At 43.8% G+C, this 25,088-nt stretch overlaps 1 protein-coding gene across 1 annotated transcript in view; it reads left to right on the top strand.

Moving 5' to 3' along the window:
* LOC137284328 (uncharacterized) overlaps positions 1 to 25,088 on the top strand; it is a 75,655-nt gene that overhangs the window by 11,198 nt on the left and 39,369 nt on the right. The window contains exon 3 of the mRNA XM_067816097.1: positions 2,440 to 2,504. Coding sequence (XP_067672198.1) covers positions 2,440 to 2,504 — 65 coding nt within the window. The remainder of the gene's footprint in view (positions 1 to 2,439; positions 2,505 to 25,088) is intronic.

Raw genomic sequence — 25,088 nt, 5'->3', positions numbered from 1 at the left:
GCCATTATGTAACCAATCCTTTCATTTCCTGATGCCATTATGTAACCAATTCTTTCATTTCCTGATGCCTTTATGTAACCAATCCTTTCATCTCCTGATGCCATTATGTAACCAATCCTTTCATCTCCTGATGCCATTATGTAACCAATTCTTTCATTTCCTGATGCCATTATGTAACCAATCCTTTCATTTCCTGATGCCATTATGTAACCAATTCTTTCATTTCCTGATGCCATTATGTAACCAATCCTTTCATCTCCTGATGTCATTATGTAACCAATCCTTTCATTTCCCCTGATGCCATTCTGTAACCAATCCTTTCATTTCCCCTGATGCCATTATGTAAACAATCCTTTCATTTCCTGATGCCATTATGTACCCAATCCTTTCATTTCCTGATGCCATTATGTAACCAATCCTTTCATTTCCTGATGCCTTTATGTAACCAATCCTTTCATCTCCTGATGCCATTATGTAACCAATCCTTTCATCTCCTGATGCCATTATGTAACCAAAACTTTCATTTCCTGATGCCATTATGTATCCAATCCTGTCATTTCCTGATGCCATTATGTAACCAATTCTTTCATTTCCTGATGCAATTATGTAACCAATTCTTTCATTTCCTGATGTCATTATGTAACCAATCCTTTCATCTCCTGATGTCATTATGTAACCAATCCTTTCATTTCCCCTGATGCCATTCTGTAACCAATCCTTTCATTTCCCCTGATGCCATTATGTAAACAATCCTTTCATTTCCTGATGCCATTATGTAACCAATCCTTTCATTTCCTGATGCCATTATGTAACCAATCCTTTCATTTCCTGATGCCTTTATGTAACCAATCCTTTCATCTCCTGATGCCATTATGTAACCAATCCTTTCATCTCCTGATGCCATTATGTAACCAAAACTTTCATTTCCTGATGCCATTATGTATCCAATCCTGTCATTTCCTGATGCCATTATGTAACCAATTCTTTCATTTCCTGATGTCATTATGTAACCAATCCTTTCGTTTCCTGATGGCATTATGTAACCAATTCTTTCATTTCCTGATGGCATTATGTAACCAATCCTTTCATTTCCTGATGCCTTTATGTAACCAATCCTTTCATTTCCCCTGATGCCATTCTGTAACCAATCCTTTCATTTCCCCTTGTGGCATTATGTAAACAATCCTTTCATTTCCTGATGCCATTATGTAACCAATCCTTTCATTTCCTGATGCCATTATGTAACCAATCCTTTCATTTCCTGATGCCTTTATGTAACCAATCCTTTCATCTCCTGATGCCATTATGTAACCAATCCTTTCATCTCCTGATGCAATTATGTAACCAAAACTGTCATTTCCTGATGCCATTATGTAACCAATCCTGTCATTTCCTGATGCCATTATGTAACCAATCCTGTCATTTCCTGATGCCATTATGTAACCAATTCTTTCATTTCCTGATGTCATTATGTAACCAATCCTTTCGTTTCCTGGTGGCATTATGTAACCAATTCTTTCATTTCCTGATGGCATTATGTAACCAATCCTTTCATTTCCTGATGTCATTATGCAACCGATCCTTTCATTTCCTGATGCCATTATGTAAACAATCATTTCATCTCCTGATGCCATTATGTAACCAAAACTTTCATTTCCCCTGATGCCATTATGTAACCAATCCTTTCATTTCCTGATGCCATTATGTAACCAATTCTTTCATTTCCTGATGTCATTATGTAACCAATCCTTTCATCTCCTGATGTCATTATGTAACCAATCCTTTCATCTCCTGATGCCATTATGTAACCAATCCTTTCATCTCCTGATGCCATTATGTAACCAAAACTTTCATTTCCTGATGCCATTATGTAACCAATCCTTTCATTTCCTGATGCCATTATGTAACCAATTCTTTCATTTCCTGATGCCATTATGTAACCAATCCTTTCGTTTCCTGATGGCATTATGTAACCAATCCTTTCATTTCCTGATGGCACTATGTAACCAATCCTTTCATTTCCTGATGTCATTATGCAACCGATCCTTTTATTTGCTGATGTCACCATGCAACCAATCAGCACATTTTCTGATGTCATCACGTAACCAATCGTCACATTTCCTGATGCCATTATGTAACCATCATCACTTTTCCTGATGACATTATGTAACCAGTCATCACATTTCCTGTTATGGAGTCGAACCTTGACCTTGAAAACCGTGCTGGAGGATTCATTCCAGATAAGTCAGATTCTGCGCCAATATACCAGAAGTGAGCGAAAGTAGAACGAGGGTAGTTGATTCAAACATGTCACCAACTGATTTATGGCAAAGCAGCGAGATGGATGAATAACGAGAGAACTGTTTTACATCTATGAATAGGTTTTCATAATTGGGTTCCTTCTTTGTGTGTATCTGACCAATCATCTGTTTGTTTCAGTTTCGTAACAGCTCTTCCCTGAGCCTCTGCGACATTCAAGTAACTGACCTCCACGACTGCCCCAGGTGAGTCCATTCGCCCACGTGGCTCTTGTATGACGTCGTATGGAACATGAGACTTGAATTGTACATTACGTCATCTCATGTTGACACTATTGGTCGCTTGTTTAACACCAGGATTTATCTTACCTCACACATGAATGTCGCTTACAGGCGATGTATTAAATTTATTTTCAATAACCACTCCTCTAGTGGTTCATGGTAGTACTTCTTTGCCTCAAATAACATTGAATCACGGAAAGCACGGAAATTAACGATGTTTTGCGATTGAAAATCGATGGAAGGGAGATAACTCTAAATCAGTTTACCTTGTGTCGTTTGCAAAATGGCGATTCGCCTCGCATTCAACAGAAGTCCTTCAAACAGTTCAAAATTAAAATTCAGGAGTTTTGTAAGATATATACGTTGTTCACTGGTACCTCGGGAGCTATGGGCTCATGTACCCTCGAGTGTACATGAACCCATGGCCCCCTCGTGACCAGAGAGCAACTTATAATATACCGCCACCGGGAGGTATATATCATGTTTAGATCACAAGTTGCTTGATCAGCGGTCGTTGTGTCCAGCATTACAGGTTATTTGTGTCAGACTTCGTTTTTTACATATGAGCAGAGTCAGTTTAACATATCGTTGTCTTACAAAGGAATAACCCCGAGGAAGGTATATATTTGGTTAAGTGTATGCGTGGTAACTTTCCCAATTTGAAGAGTATCATATCCATATCGATCGTGTGGTGTGTTGAGAAATATCTGTTGTCCCTTTATAGACTGTTGGCGATCTTGGCAACCATATAGACTTATGCGCGTGCGCGTGTCTGGCTGTGCGTCTACGTGTGTCTCAGTGTGTGTGTGTGCGTGCACGTGTATTGGCGTTGGCAATATAATCATTCTACTCAATGTATGAAAGCTTCATGTTCTGGATATAAATTATACCTGATACTTGGTGACCCTCAGCCAGGCGCGATCCTGTCAGCATTTAGACCTTGAACAAATGCTGTTTTCTAATATAACAACGTGCTGGTTTCCCCACCACAGCCCGCCATGTTGCCACCACAAGACAAATCCACCCGCGCACAACGTGCTGATTTCCCCATCACAGTCCGCCATGTTGCCACCACAAGACAAATCCACCCCCTCAAAATGTGCTGGTTTCCATATCACAGTCCGCCATGTTGCCACCACAAGACAAATCCACCCCCTCAAAATGTGCTGGTTTCCATATCACAGTCCGCCATATTGCCACCACAAGACAAATCCACACCCTCACAGCGTGCTGGTTTCCCTATCACGACCCACCGCTATTTGATCAGAAGACAATGTTTCCCCACCAAAACACAATAGATTTTCATGCTAACGCACTTTTCCCATCACATCACAACATTCATCACACAACACAATGTCATTCTATCAAAGTCCTGTTTCCAGTAACAGCTTAAATGTTGTCGATTACTGCAGTGTTTCCTACGAACAACATAATGTAGCAATGTAATACGTGTGTTAAACACAACGCGGTACTAAATTGTCATGTAACATTACGTACCTGCCACGTGACCGCAACTGATTAACCCAGTTCCTACAACAAACATTGTCTTGGGTCCTGCTTTATGTATCAACCAATCACAGTGGCAGCGTTCACAGTGTTCATCAGACCTCTTACTGTATGTATCAGCCAATCACAGTGGCTACCCTCGCCGTGTTCGTCAGACCTCTTACTGTATGTATCAGCCAATCACAGTGGCTGCCGTCACCATGTTTCGCAGACCTCTTACTGTGTGTATCAGCCAATCACAGTGACTGCCTTCACCATGTTCGTCAGACCTCTTACTGTGTGTATCAGCCAATCACAGTGACTGCCTTCACCATGTTTGTCAGACCTCTTACTGTATGTATCAGCCAATCACAGTGACTGCCTTCACCATGTTCGTCAGATCTCTCACTGTATGTATCAACCAATCACAGTGGCTACCTTCACCATGTTTACCAGACTTCTTACTGTATGTATCAGCCAATCGCAGAGGCTACCTTCACCATGTTCGTCAGACCTCTTACTGTATATATCAGCCAATCACAGTGACTGCCTTCACCATGTTCATCCTATCTCTTACTATATGTATCAGCCAATCACAGTGACTGTTTTCACCATGTTCATCAGACCTCTTACTGTATGTATCAGCCAATCACAGTGGCTACCTTCACCATGTTCGTCAGACCTCTTACTGTGTGTATCAGCCAATCACAGCGGCTCCGTTCACAGTGTTCATCAGACCAATTACTGTATGTATCAGCCAATCACAGTGGCTACTTTCACCATGTTCACCCTACCTCTTACTGCATGTATCAGCCAATCACAGTGACTGCCTTCACCATGTTCACCCTACCTCTTACTGTATGCATCAGCCAATCACAGTGACTGCCTTCACCATGTTCATCCTATCTCTTACTGTAAGTATCAGACAATCACAGTGACTGTCTTCACCATGTTTGTCAGACCTCTTACTGTGTGTATCAGCCAATCACAGTGACTGCCTTCACCACGTTCATCCTAGCTCTTACTGTATGTATCAGCCAATCACTGTGGCTGCTTTCACCATGTTCGTCAGACCTCTTACTGTATGTATCAGCCAATCACTGTGACTGCTTTCACCATGTTCATCAGACCTCTTACTGTATGTATCAGCCAATCATTGTGGCTGCTTTCACCATGTTCATCCTATCTCTTACTGTATGTATCAGCCAATCACAGTGACTACCTTCACCATGTTCGTCAGATCTCTTATTGTATGTATCAAGCAATCACAGTGGCTACCTTCACCATGTTTGTCAGACTTCTTACTGTATGTATCAGCCAATCACAGTGACTGCCTTCACCATGTTCGTCAGATCTCTTACTGTGTGTATCAGCCAATCACAGTGACTGCCTTCACCATGTTCATCCTATCTCTTACTGTATGTATCAGCCAATCACAGTGACTGCCTTCACCATGTTCATCAAACCTCTTACTGTATGTATCAGCCAATCACTGTGGCTGCTTTCACCATGTTCATCAGACCTCTTACTGTATGTATCAGCCAATCACAGTGGCTACCTTCACCATGTTCGTCAGATCTCTTACTGTATGTATCAGCCAATCACTGTGGCTACCTTCACCATGTTCGTCAGATCTCTTACTGTGTGTATCAGCCAATCACAGTGACTGCCTTCACCATGTTCATCACACCTCTTACTGTATGTATCAGCCAATCACAGTGGCTGCTTTCACAGTGTTCATCCTACCTCTTACTGTATGTATCAGCCCATCACAGTGGCTACCTTCACCATGTTCGTCAGACCTCTTACTGTCTGTATCAGCCAATCACAGTGACTGCCTTCACCAAGTTCATCAGACCTCTTACTGTATGTATCAGCCAATCACTGTGGCTGCTTTCACCATGTTCGTCAGACCTCTTACTGTATGTGTCAGCCAATCACAGTGGCTACCTTCACCATGTTCGTCAGATCTCTTACTGTATGTATCAGCCAATCACAGTGGCTACCATCACCATGTTCGTCAGATCTCTTACTGTATGTATCAGCCAATCACAGCGGCTCCGTTCACAGTGTTCATCAGACCAATTACTGTATGTATCAGTCAATCACAGTGGCTACCTTCACCATGTTCACCCTACCTCTTACTGTATGTATCAGCCAAACACAGTGACTGCCTTCACCATGTTCACCCTACATCTTACTGTATGTATCAGCCAATCACAGTGACTGCCTTCACCATGTTCATCCTATCTCTTACTGTATGTATCAGCCAATCACAGTGACTGCCTTCACCATGTTTGTCAGACCTCTTACTGTATGTATCAGCCAATCACAGTGACTGCCTTCACCACGTTCATCCCACCTCTTATTGTATGTATCAGCCAATCACTGTGGCTGCTTTCACCATGTTCGTCAGACCTATTACTGTATGTATCAGCCAATCACAGTGACTGCCTTCACCATTTTCATCAGACCTCTTACTGTATGTATCAGCCAATCACTGTGGCTGCTTTCATAGTGTTCATCCTACCTCTTACTGTTTGTATCAGCCAATCACTGTGGCTGCTTTCACAGTGTTCATCAGACCTCTTACTGTATGTATCAGCCAATCACAGTGGCTACCTTCACCATGTTTGTCAGACCTCTTACTGTATGTATCAGCCAATCACAGTGACTGCCTTCACCACGTTCATCCTAGCTCTAACTGTATGTATCAGCCAATCACTGTGGCTGCTTTCACCATGTTCGTCAGACCAATTACTGTATGTATCAGCCAATCACACTGACTGCCTTCACCATGTTCATCAGACCTCTTACTGTATGTATCAGCCAATCACTGTGGCTGCTTTCACAGTGTTCATCCTACCTCTTACTGTATGTATCAGCCAATCGCAGTTACTGCCTTCACCATGTTCATCACACCTCTTACTGTATGTATCAGCCAATCAGAGTGACTGCCTTCAGCATGTTCGTCAGATCTCTTATTGTATGTATCAACCAATCACAGTGGCTACCTTCACCATGTTTGTCAGACTTCTTACTGTATGTATCAGCCAATCACAGTGACTGCCTTCACCATGTTCGTCAGATCTCTTACTGTGTGTATCAGCCAATCACAGTGACTGCCTTCACCATGTTCATCCTATCTCTTACTGTATGTATCAGCCAATCACAGTGACTGCCTTCACCATGTTCATCAAACCTCTTACTGTATGTATCAGCCAATCACTGTGGCTGCTTTCACCATGTTCATCAGACCATTTACTGTATGTATCAGCCAATCACAGTGGCTACCTTCACCATGTTCACCCTACCTCATACTGTATGTATCAGCCAATCACAGTGACTGCCTTCACCATGTTCACCCTACCTCTTACTGTATGTATCAGCCAATCACAGTGACTGCCTTCACCATGTTCATCCTATCTCTTACTGTATGTATCAGCCAATCACAGTGACTGCCTTCACCATGTTCGTCAGATCTCTTACTGTGTGTATCAGCCAATCACAGTGACTGCCTTCACCATGTTTGTCAGACCTCTTACTGTATGTATCAGCCAATCACAGTGACTGCCTTCACCACGTTCATCCTACCTCTTACTGTATGTATCAGCCAATCACTGTGGCTGCTTTCACCATGTTTGTAAAACCTATTACTGTATGTATCAGCCAATCACAGTGACTGCCTTCACCATGTTCATCAGACCTCTTACTGTATGTATCAGCCAATCACTGTGGCTGCTTTCACAGTGTTCATCCTACCTCATGCTGTATGTATCAGCCAATCACTGTGGCTGCTTTCACAGTGTTCATCCTACCTCTTACTGTATGTATCAGCCAATCGCAGAGGCTACCTTCACCATGTTCGTCAGACCTTTTACTGTATATATCAGCCAATCACAGTGACCTCCTTCACCTTGTTTATTAGATCTCTTACTGTATGTATCAGCCAATCACTGTGGCTGCTTTCACCATGTTCATCCTACCTCTTACTGTCTGTATCAGCCAATCACAGTGACTGCCTCCACCATGTTCATCGGACCTCTTACTGTATGTATCAGCCAATCACTGTGGCTGCTTTCACAGTGTTCATCCTACCTCTTACTGTATGTATCAGCCAATCGCAGTGACTACCTTCACCATGTTCGTCAGACCTCTTACTGTGTATATCAGCCAATAACAGTGACTACCTTCACCAACTTCATCATATCTCTTACTGTAAGTATCAGCCAATCACAGTGACTGCCTTCACCATGTTCGTCAGACCTCTTACTGTGTGTATCAGCCAATCACAGTGACTGCCTTCACCATGTTCATCAGACCTCTTACTGTATGTATCAGCCAATCACTGTGGCTGCTTTCACCATGTTCATCAGACCCCTTACTGTATGTATCAGCCAATCACAGTGGCTACCTTCACCATTTTCGTCAGACCTCTTACTGTATGTATCAGCCAATCACAGTGGCTACCTTCACCATGTTCGTCAGATCTCTTATTGTGTGTATCAAGCAATCACAGTGGCTACCTTCACCATGTTTGTCAGACTTCTTTCTGTATGTATCAGCCAATCACAGTGATTGCCTTCACCATGTTCGTCACATCTCTTACTGTCTGTATCAGCCAATCACAGTGACTGCCTTCACCATGTTCATCCTATCTCTTACTGTATGTATCAGCCAATCACAGTGACTGCCTTCACCATGTTCATCAAACCTCTTACTGTATGTATCAGCCAATCACAGTGGCTATCTTCACCATGTTCATCAGACCTCTTACTGTATGTATCAGCCAATCACAGTGGCTACCTTCACCATGTTCGTCAGATCTCTTACTGTATGTGTCAGCCAATCACAGTGCCTACCTTCACCATGTTCGTCAGATCTCTTACTGTGTGTATCAGGCAATCACAGTGACTGCCTTCACCATGTTCATCACACCTCTTACTGTGTGTATCAGCCAATCACAGTGGCTGCTTTCACAGTATTCATCCTACCTCTTACTGTTTGTATCAGCCAATCACAGTGGCTACCTTCACCATGTTTGTCAGACTTCTTTCTGTATGTATCAGCCAATCACAGTGATTGCCTTCACCATGTTCGTCAGATCTCTTACTGTCTGTATCAGCCAATCACAGTGACTGCCTTCACCATGTTCATCCTATCTCTTACTGTATGTATCAGCCAATCACAGTGACTGCCTTCACCATGTTCATCAAACCTCTTACTGTATGTATCAGCCAATCACAGTGGCTATCTTCACCATGTTCATCAGACCTCTTACTGTATGTATCAGCCAATCACAGTGGCTACCTTCACCATGTTTGTCAGATCTCTTACTGTATGTGTCAGCCAATCACAGTGCCTACCTTCACCATGTTCGTCAGATCTCTTACTGTGTGTATCAGGAAATCACAGTGACTACCTTCACCATGTTCATCACACCTCTTACTGTATGTATCAGCCAATCACAGTGGCTGCTTTCACAGTGTTCATCCTACCTCATACTGTTTGTATCAGCCAATCACAGTGGCTACCTTCTCCATGTTCATCAGACCTCTTACTGTGTGTATCAGCCAATCACAGTGACTGCCTTCACCATGTTCATCAGACCTCATACTGTATGTATCAGCCAATCACTGTGGCTGCTTTCACCATGTTCATCAGACCCCTTACTGTGTGTATCAGCCAATCACAGTGGCTACCTTCACCATTTTCGTCAGATCTCTTACTGTATGTATCATCCAATCACAGTGGCTACCTTCACCATGTTCGTCAGATCTCTTACTGTATGTATCAGCCAATCACAGTGACAGCCTTCACCTTGTTTATTAGATCTCTTACTGTATGTATCAGCCAATCACAGTGACTACCTTCACCATGTTCGTCAGACCTCTGGCTGTATGTATCAGCCAATCACAGTGACTGCCTTCACTATGTTCATCAAACCTCTTACTGTATGTATCAGCCAATCACAGTGACTGCCTTCACCATGTTCACCCTACCTCTTACTGTTTGTATCAGCCAATCACTGTGGCTACTTTCACAGTGTTCATGAGACCTTTTACTGCATGTATCTGCCAATCACAGTGGCTACCTTCACCATGTTCGTCAGATCTGTTATTGTATGTATCAGCCAATCACAGTGGCTGCTTTCACCATGTTCATCCTACCTCTTACTGTATGTATCAGCCAATCACAGTGACTGCCTTCACCATGTTCATCCTACCTCTTACTGTATGTATCAGCCAATCACAGTGGCTGCGTTCAGAGTGTTCATCAGACCTATTGCTGTATGCATCAGCCCATCACAGTGACTGCCTTCACCATGTTCACCCTACCTCTTACTGTATGTATCAGCCAATCACTGTGGCTGCTTTCACAGTGTTCGTCAGATCTCGTACTGTTTGTATCAGCCAATCACAGTGACTACCTTCACCATGTTCGTCAGATCTCATACTGTTTGTATCAGCCAATCACAGTGACTGCCTTCACCATGTTCATCCTATCTCTTACTGTATGTATCAGCCAATCACAGTGACTGCCTTCACCATGTTCATCAAACCTCTTACTTTGTGTATCAGCCAATCACTGTGGCTGCTTTCACCATGTTCATCAGACCTCTTACTGTATGTATCAGCCAATCACAGTGGCTACCTTCACCATGTTCGTCAGATATCTTACTGTATGTATCAGCCAATCACAGCTTCTCCGTTCACAGTGTTCATCAGACCATTTACTGTATGTATCAGCCAATCACAGTGGCTACCTTCACCATGTTCACCCTACCTCATACTGTATGTATCAGCCAATCACAGTGACTGCCTTCACCATGTTCACCCTACCTCTTACTGTATGTATCAGCCAATCACAGTGACTGCCTTCACCATGTTCATCCTATCTCTTACTGTATGTATCAGCCAATCAGAGTGACTGCCTTCACCATGTTCGTCAGATCTCTTACTGTGTGTATCAGCCAATCACAGTGACTGCCTTCACCATGTTTGTCAGACCTCTTACTGTATGTATCAGCCAATCACAGTAACTGCCTTGACCACGTTTATCCTACCTCTTACTGTATGTATCAGCCAATCACTGTGGCTGCATTCACTATGTTTGTCAGACCTATTACTGTATGTATCAGCCAATCACAGTGACTGCCTTCACCATGTTCACCCTACCTCTTACTGTATGTATCAGCCAATCACAGTGACTGCCTTCACCATGTTCATCCTATCTCTTACTGTATGTATCAGCCAATCAGAGTGACTGCCTTCACCATGTTCATCCTATCTCTTACTGTATGTATCAACCAATCAGAGTGACTGCCTTCACCATGTTCGTCAGATCTCTTACTGTGTGTATCAGCCAATCACAGTGACTGCCTTCACCATGTTTGTCAGACCTCTTACTGTATGTATCAGCCAATCACAGTGACTTCCTTCACCACGTTCATCCTACCTCTTACTGTATGTATCAGCCAATCACTGTGGCTGCATTCACTATGTTTGTCAGACCTCTTACTGTATGTATCAGCCAATCACTGTGGCTACTTTCACAGTGTTCATCCTACCTCATACTGTATCTATCCCCCAATCTCTGTGGCTGCTTTCACAGTGTTCATCCTACCTCTTACTGTATGTATCAGCCAATCGCAGATTCTACCTTCACCATGTTCGTCAGACCTCTTACTGTATATATCAGCCAATCACAGTGACCTCCTTCACCTTGTTTATTAGATCTCTTAGTGTATGTATCAGCCAATCACTGTGGCTACTTTCACCATGTTCATCCTACCTCTTACTGTCTGTATCAGCCAATCACAGTGACTGCCTTCACCATGTTCATCAGACCTCTTACTGTATGTATCAGCCAATCACTGTGGCTGCTTTCACAGTGTTCATCCTACCTCTTACTGTATGTATCAGCCAGTCGCAGTGACTACCTTCACCATGTTCGTCAGACCTCTTACTGTGTATATCAGCCAATCACAGTGACTGCCTTCACCAACTTCATCATATCTCTTACTGTATGTATCAGCCAATCACAGTGACTGCCTTCACCATGTTCGTCAGACCTCTTACTGTGTGTATCAGCCAATCACAGTGACTGCCTTCACCATGTTCATCAGACCTCTTACTGTATGTATCAGCAAATCACTGTGGCTGCTTTCACCATGTTCATCAGACCCCTTACTGTATGTATCAGCCAATCACAGTGGCAACCTTCACCATTTTCGTCAGAACTCTTACTGTATGTATCAGCCAATCACAGTGGCTACCTTCACCATGTTCACCCTACCTCTTACTGTATGTATCAGCCAATCACAGTGACTGCCTTCACCATGTTCATCCTATCTCTTACTGTATGTATCAGCCAATCACAGTGACCGCCTTCACCTTGTTTATTAGATCTCTTACTGTATGTATCAGCCAATCACAGTGGCTGCTTTCACCATGTTCATCCTAGCTCTTACTGTCTGTATCAGCCAATCACAGTGACTGCCTTCACCATGTTCATCACACCTCTTACTGTATGTATCAGCCAATCACTGTGGCTGCTTTCACAGTGTTCATCCTACCTCTTACTGTGTGTATCAGCCAATCACAGTGACTGCCTTCACCATGTTCATCCTACCTCTTACTGTATGTATCAGCCAATTACTGTGGCTGCTTTCACAGTGTTCGTGAGATCTCATACTGTATGTATCAACCAATCACAGTGGCTACCTTCACTATGTTCATCCTACCTCTTACTGTATGTATCAGCCAATCACTGTGGCTGCTTCTACAGTGTTCGTCAGATGTCTTACTGTATGTATCAGCCAATCACAGTGGCTACCTTCTCCATGTTCGTCAGACCTCTTACTGTATGTATCAGCCAATCACAGTGGCTGCTTTCACCATGTTCATCCTACCTCTTACTGTATGTATCAGCCAATCACAGTGACTGCCTTCACCATGTTCACCCTACCTCTTACTGTTTGTATCAGCCAATCACTGTGGCTACTTTCACAGTGTTCATGAGACCTCTTACTGTATGCATCTGCCAATCACAGTGGCTACCTTCACCATGTTCGTCAGATCTGTTATTGTATGTATCAGCCAATCAGAGTGGCTGCTTTCACCATGTTCATCCTACCTCTTACTGTATGTATCAGCCAATCACAGTGACTGCCTTCACCATGTTCATCCTACCTCTTACTGTATGTATCAGCCAGTCACAGTGGCTGCGTTCAGAGTGTTCATCAGACCTTTTGCTGTATGTATCAGCCCATCACAGTGACTGCCTTCACCATGTTCACCCTACCTCTTACTGTATGTATCAGCCAATCACTGTGGCTGCTTTCACAGTGTTCGTCAGATCTCGTACTGTTTGTATCAGCCAATCACAGTGACTACCTTCACCATGTTCGTCAGATCTCATACTGTTTGTATCAGCCAATCACAGTGACTGCCTTCACCATGTTTATCCTATCTCTTACTGTATGTATCAGCCAATCACAGTGACTGCCTTCACCATGTTCATCAAACCTCTTACTGTATGTATCAGCCAATCACTGTGGCTGCTTTCACCATGTTCATCAGACCTCTTACTGTATGTATCAGCCAATCACAGTGGCTACCTTCACCATGTTCGTCAGATATCTTACTGTATGTATCAGCCAATCACAGCGGCTCCGTTCACAGTGTTCATCAGACCATTTACTGTATGTATCAGCCAATCACAGTGGCTACCTTCACCATGTTCACCCTACCTCATACTGTATGTATCAGCCAATCACAGTGACTGCCTTCACCATGTTCACCCTACCTCTTACTGTATGTATCAGCCAATCACAGTGACTGCCTTCACCATGTTCATCCCATCTCTTACTGTATGTATCAGCCAATCAGAGTGACTGCCTTCACCATGTTCGTCAGATCTCTTACTGTGTGTATCAGCCAATCACAGTGACTGCCTTCACCATGTTTGTCAGACCTCTTACTGTATGTATCAGCCAATCACAGTGACTGCCTTCACCACGTTCATCCTACCTCTTACTGTATGTATCAGCCAATCACTGTGGCTGCATTCACTATGTTTGTCAGACCTATTACTGTATGTATCAGCCAATCACAGTGACTGCCTTCACCATGTTCATCAGACCTCTTACTGTATGTATCAGCCAATCACTGTTGCTACTTTCACAGTGTTCATCCTACCTCATACTGTATCTATCAGCCAATCTCTGTGGCTGCTTTCACAGTGTTCATCCTACCTCTTATTGTATGTATCAGCCAATCGCAGATTCCACCTTCACCATGTTCGTCAGACCTCTTACTGTATATATCAGCCAATCAAAGTGACCTCCTTCACCTTGTTTATTAGATCTTTTACTGTATGTATCAGCCAATCACTGTGGCTGCTTTCACCATGTTCATCCTACCTCTTACTGTCTGTATCAGCCAATCACAGTGACTGCCTTCACCATGTTCATCAGACCTCTTACTGTATGTATCAGCCAATCACTGTGGCTGCTTTCACAGAGTTCATCCTACCTCTTACTGTATGTATCAGCCAGTCGCAGTGACTACCTTCACCATGTTCGTCAGACCTCTTACTGTGTATATCAGCCAATCACAGTGACTGCCTTCACCAACTTCATCATATCTCTTACTGTATGTATCAGCGAATCACAGTGACTGCCTTCACCATGTTCGTCAGACCTCTTACTGTGTGTATCAGCCAATCACAGTGACTGCCTTCACCATGTTCATCAGACCTCTTACTGTATGTATCAGCAAATCACTGTGGCTGCTTTCACCATGTTCATCAGACCCCTTACTGTATGTATCAGCCAATCACAGTGGCTACCTTCACCATTTTCGTCAGAACTCTTACTGTATGTATCAGCCAATCACAGTGGCTACCTTCACCATGTTCACCCTACCTCTTACTGTATGTATCAGCCAATCACAGTGACTGCCTTCACCATGTTCATCCTATCTCTTACTGTATGTATCAGCCAATCACAGTGACCGCCTTCACCTTGTTTATTAGATCTCTTACTGTATGTATCAGCCAATCACAGTGGCTGCTTTCACCATGTTCATCCTAGCTCTTACTGTCTGTATCAGCCAATCACAGTGACTGCCTTCACCATGTTCATCACACCTCTTACTGTATGTATCAGCCAATCACTGTGGCTGCTTTCACAGTGTTCATCCTACCTCTTACTGTGTGTATCAGCCAATCACAGTGACTGCCTTCACCATGTTCATCCTACCTCTTACTGTATGTATCAGCCAATGACTGTGGCTGCTTTCACAGTGTTCGTGAGATCTCATACTGTATGTATCAACCAATCACAGTGGCTACCTTCACTATGTTCATCCTACCTCTTACTGTATGTATCAGCCAATCACTGTGGCTGCTTCTACAGTGTTCGTCAGATGTCTTACTGTATGTATCAGCCAATCACAGTGGCTACCTTCTCCATGTTCGTCAGACCTCTTACTGTATGTATCAGCCAATCACAGTGGCTGCTTTCACCATGTTCATCCTACCTCTTACTGTATGTATCAGCCAATCACAGTGACTGCCTTCACCATGTTCACCCTACCTCTTACTGTTTGTATCAGCCAATCACTGTGGCTACTTTCACAGTGTTCATGAGACCTCTTACTGTATGCATCTGCCAATCACAGTGGCTACCTTCACCATGTTCGTCAGATCTGTTATTGTATGTATCAGCCAATCAGAGTGGCTGCTTTCACCATGTTCATCCTACCTCTTACTGTATGTATCAGCCAATCACAGTGACTGCCTTCACCATGTTCATCCTACCTCTTACTGTATGTATCAGCCAGTCACAGTGGCTGCGTTCAGAGTGTTCATCAGACCTATTGCTGTATGTATCAGCCCATCACAGTGACTGCCTTCACCATGTTCACCCTACCTCTTACTGTATGTATCAGCCAATCACTGTGGCTGCTTTCACAGTGTTCGTCAGATCTCGTACTGTTTGTATCAGCCAATCACAGTGACTACCTTCACCATGTTCGTCAGATCTCATACTGTTTGTATCAGCCAATCACAGTGACTGCCTTCACCATGTTCATCCTATCTCTTACTGTATGTATCAGCCAATCACAGTGACTGCCTTCACCATGTTCATCAAACCTCTTACTGTATGTATCAGCCAATCACTGTGGCTGCTTTCACCATGTTCATCAGACCTCTTACTGTATGTATCAGCCAATCACAGTGGCTACCTTCACCATGTTCGTCAGATATCTTACTGTATGTATCAGCCAATCACAGCGGCTCCGTTCACAGTGTTCATCAGACCATTTACTGTATGTATCAGCCAATCACAGTGGCTACCTTCACCATGTTCACCCTACCTCATACTGTATGTATCAGCCAATCACAGTGACTGCCTTCACCATGTTCACCCTACCTCTTACTGTATGTATCAGCCAATCACAGTGACTGCCTTCACCATGTTCATCCTATCTCTTACTGTATGTATCAGCCAATCAGAGTGACTGCCTTCACCATGTTCGTCAGATCTCTTACTGTGTGTATCAGCCAATCACTGTGACTGCCTTCACCATGTTTGTCAGACCTCTTTCTGTATGTATCAGCCAATCACAGTGACTGCCTTCACCACGTTCATCCTACCTCTTACTGTATGTATCAGCCAATCACTGTGGCTGCATTCACTATGTTTGTCAGACCTATTACTGTATGTATCAGCCAATCACAGTGACTGCCTTCACCATGTTCATCAGACCTCTTACTGTATGTATCAGCCAATCACTGTGGCTACTTTCACAGTGTTCATCCTACCTCATACTGTATCTATCAGCCAATCTCTGTGGCTGCTTTCACAGTGTTCATCCTACCTCTTACTGTATGTATCAGCCAATCGCAGATTCTACCTTCACCATGTTCGTCAGACCTCTTACTGTATATATCAGCCAATCACAGTGACCTCCTTCACCTTGTTTATTAGATCTTTTACTGTATGTATCAGCCAATCACTGTGGCTGCTTTCACCATGTTCATCCTACCTCTTACTGTCTGTATCAGCCAATCACAGTGACTGCCTTCACCATGTTCATCAGACCTCTTACTGTATGTATCAGCCAATCACTGTGGCTGCTTTCACAGTGTTCATCCTACCTCTTACTGTATGTATCAGCCAGTCGCAGTGACTACCTTCACCATGTTCGTCAGACCTCTTACTGTGTATATCAGCCAATCACAGTGACTGCCTTCACCAACTTCATCATATCTCTTACTGTATGTATCAGCCAATCACAGTGACTGCCTTCACCATGTTCGTCAGACCTCTTACTGTGTGTATCAGCCAATCACAGTGACTGCCTTCACCATGTTCATGAGACCTCTTACTGTATGTATCAGCAAATCACTGTGGCTGCTTTCACCATGTTCATCAGACCCCTTGCTGTATGTATCAGCCAATCACAGTTGCTACCTTCACCATTTTCGTCAGAACTCTTACTGTATGTATCAGCCAATCACAGTGGCTACCTTCACCATGTTCACCCTACCTCTTACTGTATGTATCAGCCAATCACAGTGACTGCCTTCACCATGTTCATCCTATCTCTTTCTGTATGTATCAGCCAATCACAGTGACCGCCTTCACCTTGTTTATTAGATCTCTTACTGTATGTATCAGCCAATCACAGTGGCTGCTTTCACCATGTTCATCCTAGCTCTTACTGTCTGTATCAGCCAATCACAGTGACTGCCTTCACCATGTTCATCACACCTCTTACTGTATGTATCAGCCAATCACTGTGGCTGCTTTCACAGTGTTCATCCTACCTCTTACTGTGTGTATCAGCCAATCACAGTGACTGCCTTCACCATGTTCATCCTACCTCTTACTGTATGTATCAGCCAATGACTGTGGCTGCTTTCACAGTGTTCGTGAGATCTCATACTGTATGTATCAACCAATCACAGTGGCTACCTTCACTATGTTCATCCTACCTCTTACTGTATGTATCAGCCAATCACTGTGGCTGCTTTTACAGTGTTCGTCAGATGTCTTACTGTATGTATCAGCCAATCACAGTGGCTAAATTCTCCATGTTCGTCAGACCTCTTACTGTATGTATCAGCCAATCACAGTGGCTGCTTTCACCATGTTCATCCTACCTCTTACTGTATGTATCAGCCAATCACAGTGACTGCCTTCACCATGTTCACCCTACCTCTTACTGTTTGTATCAGCCAATCACTGTGGCTACTTTCACAGTGTTCATGAGACCTCTTACTGTATGTATCTGCCAATCACAGTGGCTACCTTCACCATGTTCGTCAGATCTGTTATTGTATGTATCAGCCAATCACAGTGGCTGCTTTCACCATGTTCATCCTACCTCTTACTGTATGTATCAGCCAATCACAGTGACTGCCTTCACCATGTTCATCCTACCTCTTACTGTATGTATCAGCCAATCACAGTGGCTGCGTTCAGAGTGTTCATCAGACCTATTGCTGTATGCATCAGCCCATCACAGTGACTGCCTTCACCATGTTCACCCTACCTCTTACTGTATGTATCAGCCAATCACTGTGGCTGCTTTCACAGTGTTCATCAGACCTCTTGCAGTATGTATCAGCCAATCACAGTGGCCACCTTCACCATGTTCATCCTACCTCTTCCTGTATGTATCAGCCAATCACTGTGGCTGCTTTCACAGTGTTCGTCAGATCTCATCCTATCTCTTACTGTATGTATCAGCCAATCACAGTGACCGCCTTCACCTTGTTTATTAGATCTCTTACTGTATGTATCAGCCAATCACAGTGGCTGCTTTCACCATGTTCATCCTAGCTCTTACTGTTTGTATCAGCCAATCACAGTGACTGCCTTCACCATGTTCATCACACCTCTTACTGTATGTATCAGCCAATCACTGTGGCTGCTTTCACAGTGTTCATCCTACCTCTTACTGTGTGTATCAGCCAATCACAGTGACTGCCTTCACCATGTTCATCCTACCTCTTACTGTATGTATCAGCCAATTACTGTGGCTGCTTTCACAGTGTTCGTGAGATCTCATACTGTATGTATCAACCAATCACAGTGGCTACCTTCACTATGTTCATCCTACCTCTTACTGTATGTATCAGCCAATCACTGTGGCTGCTTCTACAGTGTTCGTCAGATGTCTTACTGTATGTATCAGCCAATCACAGTGGCTACCTTCTCCATGTTCGTCAGACCTCTTACTGTATGTATCAGCCAATCACCGTGGCTGCTTTCACCATGTTCATCCTAACTCTTACTGTATGTATCAGCCAATCACAGTGACTGCCTTCACCATGTTCATCAAACCTCTTACTGTATGTATCAGCCAATCACCGTGGCTGCTTTCACCATGTTCATCCTAACTCTTACTGTATGTATCAGCCAATCACAGTGACTGCCTTCACCATGTTCACCCTACCTCTTACTGTTTGTATCAGCCAATCACTGTGGCTACATTCACAGTGTTCATGAGACCTCTTACTGTATGTATCAGCCAATCACAGTGGCTACCTTCACCATGTTCGTCAGATCTGTTATTGTATGTATCAGCCAATCAGAGTGGCTGCTTTCACCATGTTCATCCTACCTCTTACTGTATGTATCAGCCAATCACAGTGACTGCCTTCACCATGTTCATCCTACCTCTTACTGTATGTATCAGCCAGTCACAGTGGCTGCGTTCAGAGTGTTCATCAGACCTATTGCTGTATGCATCAGCCCATCACAGTGACTGCCTTCACCATGTTCACCCTACCTCTTACTGTATGTATCAGCCAATCACTGTGGCTGCTTTCACAGTGTTCGTCAGATCTCGTACTGTTTGTATCAGCCAATCACAGTGACTACCTTCACCATGTTCGTCAGATCTCATACTGTTTGTATCAGCCAATCACAGTGACTGCCTTCTCCATGTTCATCCTATCTCTTACTGTATGTATCAGCCAATCACAGTGACTGCCTTCACTATGTTCATCAAACCTCTTACTGTATGTATCAGCCAATCACAGTGACTGCCTTCACCATGTTCACCCTACCTCTTACTGTTTGTATCAGCCAATCACTGTGGCTACTTTCACAGTGTTCATGAGACCTCTTACTGCATGTATCTGCCAATCACAGTGGCTACCTTCACCATGTTCGTCAGATCTGTTATTGTATGTATCAGCCAATCACAGTGGCTGCTTTCACCATGTTCATCCTACCTCTTACTGTATGTATCAGCCAATCACAGTGACTGCCTTCACCATGTTCATCCTACCTCTTACTGTATGTATCAGCCAATCACAGTGGCTGCGTTCAGAGTGTTCATCAGACCTATTGCTGTATGCATCAGCCCATCACAGTGACTGCCTTCACCATGTTCACCCTACCTCTTACTGTATGTATCAGCCAATCACTGTGGCTGCTTTCACAGTGTTCGTCAGATCTCGTACTGTTTGTATCAGCCAATCACAGTGACTACCTTCACCATGTTCGTCAGATCTCATACTGTTTGTATCAGCCAATCACAGTGACTGCCTTCACCATGTTCATCCTATCTCTTACTGTATGTATCAGCCAATCACAGTGACTGCCTTCACCATGTTCATCAAACCTCTTACTGTATGTATCAGCCAATCACTGTGGCTGCTTTCACCATGTTCATCAGACCTCTTACTGTATGTATCAGCCAATCACAGTGGCTAGCTTCACCATGTTCGTCAGATATCTTACTGTATGTATCAGCCAATCACAGCGGCTCCGTTCACAGTGTTCATCAGACCATTTTCTGTATGTATCAGCCAATCACAGTGGCTACCTTCACCATGTTCACCCTACCTCATACTGTATGTATCAGCCAATCACAGTGACTGCCTTCACCATGTTCACCCTACCTCTTACTGTATGTATCAGCCAATCACAGTGACTGCCTTCACCATGTTCATCCTATCTCTTTCTGTATGTATCAGCCAATCACAGTGACCGCCTTCACCTTGTTTATTAGATCTCTTACTGTATGTATCAGCCAATCACAGTGGCTGCTTTCACCATGTTCATCCTAGCTCTTACTGTCTGTATCAGCCAATCACAGTGACTGCCTTCACCATGTTCATCACACCTCTTACTGTATGTATCAGCCAATCACTGTGGCTGCTTTCACAGTGTTCATCCTACCTCTTACTGTGTGTATCAGCCAATCACAGTGACTGCCTTCACCATGTTCATCCTACCTCTTACTGTATGTATCAGCCAATGACTGTGGCTGCTTTCACAGTGTTCGTGAGATCTCATACTGTATGTATCAACCAATCACAGTGGCTACCTTCACTATGTTCATCCTACCTCTTACTGTATGTATCAGCCAATCACTGTGGCTGCTTTTACAGTGTTCGTCAGATGTCTTACTGTATGTATCAGCCAATCACAGTGGCTAAATTCTCCATGTTCGTCAGACCTCTTACTGTATGTATCAGCCAATCACAGTGGCTGCTTTCACCATGTTCATCCTACCTCTTACTGTATGTATCAGCCAATCACAGTGACTGCCTTCACCATGTTCACCCTACCTCTTACTGTTTGTATCAGCCAATCACTGTGGCTACTTTCACAGTGTTCATGAGACCTCTTACTGTATGTATCTGCCAATCACAGTGGCTACCTTCACCATGTTCGTCAGATCTGTTATTGTATGTATCAGCCAATCACAGTGGCTGCTTTCACCATGTTCATCCTACCTCTTACTGTATGTATCAGCCAATCACAGTGACTGCCTTCACCATGTTCATCCTACCTCTTACTGTATGTATCAGCCAATCACAGTGGCTGCGTTCAGAGTGTTCATCAGACCTATTGCTGTGTGCATCAGCCCATCACAGTGACTGCCTTCACCATGTTCACCCTACCTCTTACTGTATGTATCAGCCAATCACTGTGGCTGCTTTCACAGTGTTCATCAGACCTCTTGCAGTATGTATCAGCCAATCACAGTGGCCACCTTCACCATGTTCATCCTACCTCTTCCTGTATGTATCAGCCAATCACTGTGGCTGCTTTCACAGTGTTCGTCAGATCTCATACTGTTTGTATCAGCCAATCACAGTGACTACCTTCACCATGTTCGTCAGATCTCTTACTGTGTGTATCAGCCAATCACAGTGACTGCCTTCACCATGTTCATCCTATCTCTTACTGTATGTATCAGCCAATCACAGTGACTGCCTTCACCATGTTCATCAAACCTCTTACTGTATGTATCAGCCAATCACTGTGGCTGCTTTCACCATGTTCGTCAGACCTCTTACTGTATGTATCAGCCAATCACAGTGGCTACCTTCACCATGTTCGTCAGACATCTTACTGTATGTATCAGCCAATCAGAGCGGCTCCGTTCACAGTGTTCATCAGACCATTTACTGTATGTATCAGCCAATCACAGTGGCTACCTTCACCATGTTCACCCTACCTCTTACTGTATGTATCAGCGAATCACAGTGACTGCCTTCACCATGTTCGTCAGATCTCTTACTGTGTGTATCAACCAATCACAGTGACTGCCTTCACCATGTTTGTCAGACCTCTTACTGTATGTATCAGCCAATCACAGTGACTGCCTTCACCACGTTCATCCTACCTCTTACTGTATGTATCAGCCAATCACTGTGGCTGCTTTCACTATGTTTGTCAGACCTATTACTGTATGTATCAGCCAATCACAGTGACTGCCTTCACCATGTTCATCCTACCTCTTACTGTATGTATCAGCCAATCACTGTGGCTACTTTCACAGTGTTCATCCTACCTCATACTGTATGTATCAGCCAATCACTGTGGCTGCTTTCACAGTGTTCATCCTACCTCTTACTGTATGTATCAGCCAATCGCAGATTCTACCTTCACCATGTTCGTCAGACCTCTTACTGTATATATCAGCCAATCACAGTGACCTCCTTCACCTTGTTTATTAGATCTCTTACTGTATGTATCAGCCAATCACTGTGGCTGCTTTCACCATGTTCATCCTACCTCTTACTGTCTGTATCAGCCAATCACAGTGACTGCCTTCACCATGTTCATCAGACCTCTTACTGTATGTATCAGCCAATCACTGTGGCTGCTTTCACAGTGTTCATCCTACCTCTTACTGTATGTATCAGCCAATCGCAGTGACTACCTTCACCATGTTCGTCAGACCTCTTACTGTGTATATCAGCCAAAAACAGTGACTGCCTTCACCAACTTCATCATATCTCTTACTGTATGTATCAGCCAATCACAGTGACTGCCTTCACCATGTTCGTCAGACCTCTTACTGTGTGTATCAGCCAATCACAGTGACTGCCTTCACCATGTTCATCAGACCTCTTACTGTATGTATCAGCCAATCACTGTGGCTGCTCTCACAGTGTTCATCCTACCTCTTACTGTGTGTATCAGCCAATCACAGTGACTGCCTTCACCATGTTCATCCTACCTCTTACTGTATGTATCAGAAAATTACTGTGGCTGCTTTCACAGTGTTCGTGAGATCTCATACTGTATGTATCAACCAATCACAGTGGCTACCTTCACTATGTTCATCCTACCTCTAACTGTATGTATCAGCCAATCACTGTGGCTGCTTTTACAGTGTTCGTCAGATGTCTTACTGTTTGTATCAGCCAATCACAGTGGCTGCTTTCACCATGTTCATCCTACCTCTTACTGTATGTATCAGCCAATCACAGTGACTGCCTTCACCATGTTCACCCTACCTCTTACTGTTTGTATCAGCCAATCACTGTGGCTACTTTCACAGTGTTCATGAGACCTCTTACTGTATGTATCTGCCAATCACAGTGGCTAGCTTCACCATGTTCGTCAGATCTGTTATTGTATGTATCAGCCAATCACAGTGGCTGCTTTCACCATGTTCATCCTACCTCTTACTGTATGTATCAGCCAATCACAGTGACTGCCTTCACCATGTTCATCCTACCTCTTACTGTATGTATCAGCCAATCACAGTGGCTGCGTTCAGAGTGTTCATCATACCTATTGCTGTATGCATCAGCCCATCACAGTGACTGCCTTCACCATGTTCACCCTACCTCTTACTGTATGTATCAGCCAATCACTGTGGCTGCTTTCACAGTGTTCGTCAGATCTCATACAGTTTGTATCAGCCAATCACAGTGACTACCTTCACCATGTTCGTCAGATCTCTTACTGTGTGTATCAGCCAATCACAGTGACTGCCTTCACCATGTTCATCCTATCTCTTACTGTATGTATCAGCCAATCACAGTGACTGCCTTCACCATGTTCATCAAACCTCTTACTGTATGTATCAGCCAATCACTGTGGCTGCTTTCACCATGTTCATCAGACCTCTTACTGTATGTATCAGCCAATCACAGTGGCTACGTTCACCATGTTCGTCAGATATCTTACTGTATGTATCAGCCAATCACAGCGGCTGCGTTCACAGTGTTCATCAGACCATTTACTGTATGTATCAGCCAATCACAGTGGCTACCTTCACCATGTTCACCCTACCTCATACTGTATGTATCAGCCAATTACAGTGACTGCCTTCACCATGTTCATCTTATCTCTTACTGTATGTATCAGCGAATCACAGTGACTGCCTTCACCATGTTCGTCAGATCTCTTACTGTGTGTATCAGCCAATCACAGTGACTGCCTTCACCATGTTTGTCAGACCTCTTACTGTATGTATCAGCCAATCACAGTGACTGCCTTCACCACGTTCATCCTACCTCTTACTGTATGTATCAGCCAATCACTGTGGCTGCCTTCACTATGTTTGTCAGAGCTATTACTGTATGTATCAGCCAATCACAGTGACTGCCTTCACCATGTTCATCCTACCTCTTACTGTCTGTATCAGCCAATCACTGTGGCTACTTTCACAGTGTTCATCCTACCTCATACTGTATGTATCAGCCAATCACTGTGGCTGCTTTCACAGTGTTCATCCTACCTCTTACTGTATGTATCAACCAATCGCAGAGGCTACCTTCACC

This window comes from Haliotis asinina, chromosome 5 (genome assembly GCF_037392515.1).
Source record: "Haliotis asinina isolate JCU_RB_2024 chromosome 5, JCU_Hal_asi_v2, whole genome shotgun sequence".
NCBI lineage: Eukaryota > Metazoa > Mollusca > Gastropoda > Lepetellida > Haliotidae > Haliotis > Haliotis asinina.
Note: the sequence above shows the minus strand (reverse complement) of the source record. Positions and strands in the feature narration are given on the sequence as shown.